This window comes from Ursus americanus, chromosome 18 (genome assembly GCF_024610735.1).
Source record: "Ursus americanus isolate L20-20 chromosome 18, mUrsAme1.1.p, whole genome shotgun sequence".
Taxonomy (NCBI): Eukaryota; Metazoa; Chordata; class Mammalia; order Carnivora; family Ursidae; genus Ursus; species Ursus americanus.
The window spans coordinates 12,191,742-12,199,484 of record NC_142144.1 but is presented as its reverse complement, the minus strand read 5'-3'; the positions used below and the strand labels follow the sequence as shown (position 1 = coordinate 12,199,484).

General features: G+C 36.6%; 1 protein-coding gene across 1 annotated transcript; it reads left to right on the top strand.

The window, feature by feature from the left end:
• The first annotated feature begins 582 nt into the window (after positions 1–582).
• On the top strand, positions 583–1,527 carry LOC123788071 (olfactory receptor 1J21-like). Its single transcript, XM_045791157.2, has one exon. The coding sequence runs from the start codon at positions 586–588 to the stop codon at positions 1,525–1,527; it is 942 nt and encodes a 313-aa protein (XP_045647113.1). The 5' UTR covers positions 583–585.
• Positions 1,528–7,743: the final 6,216 nt, after the last annotated feature.

Sequence of the window (7,743 nt, the reverse complement as noted above, 5' to 3'; positions counted from 1 at the left end):
ACTAGATCTTCTATGTTATTGACAAAGATTCTTGTCCTTAATTCCCCTGCCTTGAAGAGGTTACATATAATGTTTCCACAAAACCTCCAGATCTTGATTTCAGGAGATCCAAAGCAGCCCATGGGGTTGTCTTCTCTTGATCCAATCCATGGAGATAAAATATTAGCCAAAGCACATGTGAGAGGCATGAGGAAGGTTAAGAAAGGGCAAAAGACCAATTGGAGAGCCTCTACTTGCCTTTCCAATAACTGGTTACTGACCTAGCCTTGCACCTAATTTCTTAATCTCAAATTTCTATCATGAACTCCTGGAATCCTCATATTTGAGCGTGATCTTCTCTGATTATCATTCTGATGTCTGAAGTTTCCTCCAAAAGAGACTGTGTTGGTTTCTAGGTGGACACATAAAATCCTGATGTCAGACCATCACTAGCCCATTAGTGGGACAAAAAGCATGAGCTATTCATGTTAAAATTAATGTACTGACTAATTCAAAACCATATTTCCATAATGTATTAGTTACAATGATTTCTCATTCTTTCACATAGCCATCTTTTCCCCCCCATCTCCAGCAAAAGTGAAGAGCATGAAGAGGGATAATCAGAGCAGCGTGTCTGAGTTTCTCCTCCTGGGGCTCCCCATCGAGCCAGAGCAGCAGGGCACATACTATACTCTTTTCCTGATCATGTACCTGACCACGGTGCTGGGGAACCTGCTTATCATCCTGCTCATCAGGCTGGACTCTCGCCTCCACACCCCCATGTACTTCTTCCTCAGCCACCTGGCCTTCACTGACATCTCTTTCTCATCAGTCACAGCTCCAAAGATGCTCATCAACATGCAGACACAGAGTCAATCCATCTCATTTGGTGGATGCATTTCCCAAGTGTATTTCTTCTTATTTTGGGGGGATCTCGACAGCTTCCTTCTCACATCAATGGCCTATGACAGGTACGTGGCCATCTGTCACCCCCTCCACTATACCACCATCATGAGTCAGAGCCTGTGTTACCTGCTAGTAATTGTGTCCTGGGTCCTATCTTGTGCCAGTGCCCTTTTGCATACCCTCCTCCTGGTTCGTCTCTCTTTCTGTGGAGACAACACTCTCCCGCACTTCTTCTGTGACCTTTCTGCCTTGCTTAAGCTCTCCAGCTCAGATACCACAGTCAATGATCTGGTTATCATCACTGTAGGGGGGGTGGTCATTACCCTGCCATTCATATGCATCCTGGTCTCTTATGGCCGCATAGGGGCCACTATCCTGAGGGTCCCCTCAACCAAAGGAATCTGCAAAGCTTTGTCTACTTGTGGCTCTCACCTCTCTGTTGTGTCTCTATACTATGGGGCAATTATTGGACTGTACTTCTTCCCCTCATCCAATAACTCCAATGACAAGGATGTCACTGTGGCCGTATTGTACACTCTGGTCACTCCCATGATCAATCCCTTTATCTACAGTCTGAGGAATCGGGATATGAAAGGAGCTCTGGGACATCTACTCAGTAGAGGAATATTTTCACCATGTTGAGTGCTGTTTTCCCTACTAATTAGATATAAGACCCGTTCCATCCTGCACATGCAACGCGAGCATTCCTTCCTCTCTGAATAGCTGCTTTTTAGTGAATCTTGATGTAGCACTCTTCAGTCTCTGTTTCAGCTTGGACTTAGTTTTTGTCTCTGTTTAGTTTCCTTATTCATTTTAGAGTCATAGGAGAAAACATACCTGCACGACCATCTTTTCTTAAAGGAAGACCATCAGGAACCCAGACCTGAAGTGAACTTAAGCAGTACTTCAATGTAGTTTAATCCAAATATTTCTGAATTTTTTAAAAAGCACATCCCTGTCCCATAAATATAGTGTCCTACGTTTTCATCTGAAATGTTCATTTTGCTTTCAGTCCTTGAGAAACTACCTCTTCTCAACGCAGGTATAACTAAGTAATTTCACTGCTATAAGCTGATAACTGTGACAAATATTTCCATATTCACTATTTCATTTAATTCTGATAATTAATATAAAGGAGGAAATTCATATTAAGGGATGCTTAGTAAGTAGCCCAGTGACACAAAACTAGCAATGTTTAGTAGAGGTGGTACTTAAAATGCTATATGTGTGAGGTCAAATCCTGAGTTCTTTAAATCACTTGAATATTTCTCAAACTTGAGTAATATTTTTACCCATTTTACTGGAAATTTTATTTAAACTTTAAAAAACGTTGAAATGGCACACAAAAAAAGCATATATGGCAGATATATGGCTTAAATTTATATGTACATACACATGGTATGTTGTATGTGTGAATATGTGTGTATGTGTTTATACACATGTGACATATAATCACATTTTAGAGAATAATATTAAAAGAAATATTCATTTAACAATCTCTAGGCTTAAGCAGCAGAAAGCTAACAATATTGTTGAAGCCCCTTATCTCCTCTCTAATTGTATCTTCCTCTCCTGTTGAAAGTATCCAATAATTTTTACATAGATACCCAGTAAGTGTGTGTAGATGTATGTATATGCATAGAACTATGTCTTAATGTTCATAGTGTTTTGTTGGAGTATTGGGGCTATGGATGATTATTACTTTCTTCTTTATTTATTTTTTTAAATTTATTTAGAGAATTATTTATTTTTGTATAATAATATTTTTTATTATGTTAGTCACCATACAGTACATTCCTAGTTTTTGATGTAAAGTTTCATGATTCATTACTTGTGTATAACACCCAGTGCACCATGCAATATGTGCCCTCCTTCTTTATATTTTTCAGTATTGTTTGATTTTTTGATGGTATGTATTAGTTTTTTTCCAAATATGTTCACAATATTTATTTTTAATAATAATTTTTATTATGTTATATTAGTCACCATACAGTACATCCCAAGTTTTTTATGTAAACTGGAAAAATATTCTTTTAATTTTGACTCTTTAACTTTTGAAAAAGAAAAAAAGGAAAGTACCCAATGTTTTTAATATTTCAATATTCTCTTACTTTTATTTAAAATTTTAACATATCTATATTGTTCCTTCCATTTAGCCTGCTCTAGAACTGCATATAAATGAAATAATAATATATTTATTCTAGGTTTTGCTTTTGTTGTCTGATATCATTCTTGTGAAATTCATCCATGTTTTATTACATTCCACTGTGAAACTATCACACACTTGTGTGTTCTCGTTTTATGGCTATTTTGTTTGTTTTCAGCATTTTGCTATCAAGAGAAATGATGCTACAAACACTCTGATACATCATCTAGCACATATATGCAAGAGATTTCTGTAAATTATATACCTAGAAGAATTACTGGATTGTAGGCATGTAATGTTCCACTCAACTTTCACTGCTAAACTCTTCTATAAAGTACCTATACCAAGAAGCCAGGCTGAAAAGACTATATACTGTATGATTCCAACCATATGACATTCTGGAGATGGCGAACTATAGAGCCCACAAAAGATCAGTGGTTACCAGGGTTCAGGGCTTGATGGGGAGAAAGGTAAATATATAGAACAAAGGGGACTTTTAGGGCAGTGAAACTATTCTGTATGATATTTTGTATAACAGTGGAAATACATCATTATATACATTTATCAAAAACACAAAAAACTGTGCGATACAAAGAGTGAACTCTAGTGGAAACTACGGACTTTAGTTAATAATACATTAATGTTGGTTCAGTCATTACAGAAGTTCCACACTGATGCAAGATGCTAATAACAGGGAAAACTGGGCAGGGGTGGGGATGAAGCATATAGTAACTTTCTGCTTACTTTTTCTGTAAACCTAAAACTGCTCTAAGAAATAAAACTAGGGATGTACTGTATGGTGACTAACATAATATAATAAAAAATATTATTATAAAAAAAAGAAATAAAGCCTGTCAATTTTTTAAAGTTATACTAATTTAAATTTCCATTTCTTAAGTATGAGAGTTCTTATTACTTTACTTTTTCAACAACACTTGGTATTGCCAGATTTCTTAATTTTTGTGACTCTGGTGGATAGCAAATGGTATCTCATTGTGATTTTACTTTCAATTTCTCTGATTATTTATGAGGTAGAGCATCTTAACCTATACTTATTGGACATTTGTGACAGAGATGGCTGGCTATCCACCAAAAATTCATGACCTTCCTCTCAAGTGTGAAGTTGTCAGTGGGAGACTGCTGCCACATCTCCTGTTAATCTAAGTGTTGCTATGTGGCAAATCTCCCCAGTAGAAGAGAATGTCTATTCTTTCCTGGCCAGAATTTTAAAGAAACATCTGCATTTTCTCCTCTGTTGTCTGAAAGAAAATTAACTACTGCCCTGAGAGATAACTGAACCTGGTTCTGAAATTACTGCATAGTGAAATGCCATCAACCTGCTAGAAGACCCACACTGGACCATTAGAGCAGCCATCATTATCCTTATTGGGACAACATTTCTTTTGTGAAATACATGATTATGTATTTTCCCTGCTTTTCTACTGGACTGTTTCTCTCTCTTTTTTAAAAAATTTTATTATGATATGTTAGTCACCATACAATACCTCATTAGTTTTTGATGTAGTGCTCCATGATTCATTGTTCGCATATAACACCCAGTGTTCCATGCAATACGTGCCCTCCTTAATACCCATCACCAGGCTAACCCCTCCTCCACCCCTCCCCTCTAAAACCCTCAGTTTGTTTCCCAGAGTCCATAGTCTCTCGTGGTTCATTTCCCCTTTTGTTTAACCCCCCCTTCTTTACTCCCTTCCTTCTCCTATCGATCTTCCTATTTCTTATGTTCCATAAATGAGTGAAAGCATATGATAATTGTCTTTCTCTGCTTGACTTATTTCACTTAGCGTAATCTCCTCCGGTCCCATCCATGTTGATGCAAATGTTGGGTAATCATTCTTTCTGATGGCTGAGTATCTCTTCTATTTATTGCATTGTCAGACAGACTTCATATAATCAGTAAATTAATCCTTTATCAGTTGTATATGTTGCAAATGTCTTCCATTATTGGAAGCTTGTTAGCTTTTTAAATTATCTGTCTTTAATGTGATTAAAATAATGCATTATTTTATGATTTGTGACCTTGACTTTAAGAGCTTCCTTGAGAAAGTCACCTTGAAAATGGTAACCACTCTGTTTTATAGACAATGAGGAAGGGATTTGGCATCTGGATAAGTGTAGAGGCTGTGGAACGGTGGATTCAGATTTCTTGTCAGACGGAACATCTTGAATTTATATAAATAGTAGGAATACCCCAGGGGAATCCCCTCTAGAACCATTTACTGCAGATAATTCAGTGTTAAAGGTCCACCATTACTCTTGTTCAATGGATAGATAGAGTTGTTTAGCAAAATAACCTACAACAAGACTGATAATGGTTCTGTAGTGTCAGTGTCAGAGTAAATGTCCTTCAAAGTGAAATATATTAACATCATTCAACACACACACACTCACACACACACACACACATACACATACAATCCTTATGACTGACAGGTCACATGTAAGTCATTGTTCAAAGTACGGGGGAAGTTTGTGATGTTGGGAAAAAAAAAAAAAGAAGCCAACTGAGTTTCTAGAGGGAAACCCATACCCCTGACCTAATTAATACTGTGTAATAAGAAGCTGAGCTACATGTCATCAGAATAGAAAAATAGAATATCAACAGTATCTGCTTTGATAACAATTCAACAGGATCCAATTTTTATAGCATTTTGGAGATTTCCATCCCCCATTGGGGCTTTGTACTGGCAGTGGCTAGTAAATCATGTGATTTTCAAGGTGGTTTAAACCAAATATGTCTGGGTTTTTAAAAAGAAAAAAAAAGAACTTCCCTGTCTCAGAGACTCCCAGGCTACTTTACCATGCATCCTCTGTGATATAACTAAAGTATATTTCTTCCTGTGATTGCTTCCCCTCAGAGCCCCTGATTTTGTGGTAGTGCATTACCTACAGATCTCTTACTCTCTCATTTCCTAGACATGCTCATGGTCTTATTGGGGAGAACTGAACATGGCTTCCCACCAGTTTTCTCTCTCACATAACCCACTTATAGTCCATAAGAACGTTTTAAGAAAAAAAACTGAAATACAGTTGATACATTATGTTACATTAGTTTCAGGTGTACAGCATAGTGATTCCACACAGGAAACATTTTTGCTTTTATTGCCCCACCATGAAAAGAAGTGAAGGAATAATTCTATTCCATAATTCCAATTCCCCCTCTCCCTACTCCTCCCCATTTCATATTTCTTATTGCTCTTGCTCTCATCAAAGTAAGAGATACATGTCAAATTCTCTAAATGGTTCTTTTGAAGCTTCTCCCACTAAGGTTGAAGTGAGGAGGAAAGCACCTCCTTGTCTGTTGAGAGGATCTGGGGTTCGCTGTGCAGCTTTCTCAAAAAAATTCTCCCACAACTACCTCTCATATCTAGCTCTTAGCACTTTTTAGATTCATGTCTAGGTTGAAAGGCTCATGAGTTATGAAACTGAGTATTGGGCATTTCCTATAAACATCTACATTTTGTGTCTTACAACTCACTCTGGCATCTTGTGTCTATCAAATGTGGGTAGCTCAGCTGAAACTTCCAGTTTAATATCCTGAACATGCTTCTCCCTCTTCCTGTGATCACCAGGACACGATAGAACTTCATGTGTCTGATTAATTCTGATTTGTTAAGTCTTAGGTAAAGCAACACCTCCTTGGGAAGTCTTTCATATCCTCTGCCACTAGGCTGAGCTAATTATTCCTCCCCAGGACACAATGTTCCATATAAATAATTACAGTCCTTGCCATGCTGAATCACTCTGGGGTCAGACATCCAAGATTCAAACCTTCCTTTACTAACTCTGATGTAAAGATGTTTTTTGAGCATGAGTTTTACCAAAATATTTCTTTGAGCATGAGTTTTCTCAAAATATCTCTTAGGGTTGTTGTCAGAATTAATGATTTTAATGCATCTTAGGCTCTTAGACTAGTACCTGAGACAACTGAGGTGCCATTTATTTTGTTGCTGAATATCTGTGTGTTTTTGGGAAGAAAGGACATGTGGGTTATATTCCTGAAGGACAAGAAAGCAGTGTGTTAATTATTATGGAGGAAAAGTAAAATTTCCTATGTTTTTCTTGGAAGTTCTAGAAGGGCTCAGAGTCCCTGAATACCTGGATGTCTGAGTGAAGAAGGAGACATATCATCACCAAAATGGAAAATTCCTTAGTTATATGCAACTAATGAATCATTGAATATTACAACAAAAACTTATGATGTACTATATGTTGGCTAACTGAACATAATGAAAAATAATAAATAAAGTATCTTATAGACCATTTCCTTTGATTAATATAATTTTTTAATTTAAATTCAATTTAATTAACATATAGTGTGTTATTAGTTTCAGAGGTAGAATTTAGGGATTAAAAAAAAAGAAATAGATGTATGAAAGACCAAATACATTTTATAATAATCCGAAAATTTGGGGGAAGGCCAGCCCCAATGGCTTCCATTTGATGATACCAGCCAAAGTGATACAGCATCTTCAAAGTATTTTCCGATCCCATTATTCAAGAAAAGAGCAAATTAAGTCCTATAAAGCACATCCCATTTTACTATTCTCTCTAACAGGTGCAAGAATAATGTCAGCAAAGTATTTCCGGGTGACATTGTGGAAGAAAGACAAGTGAGCTATATTTACAATAATTTGTATTTACATGTAATTGAGGAAATAAGATCATATGGACATATTAAAATAAAAGTA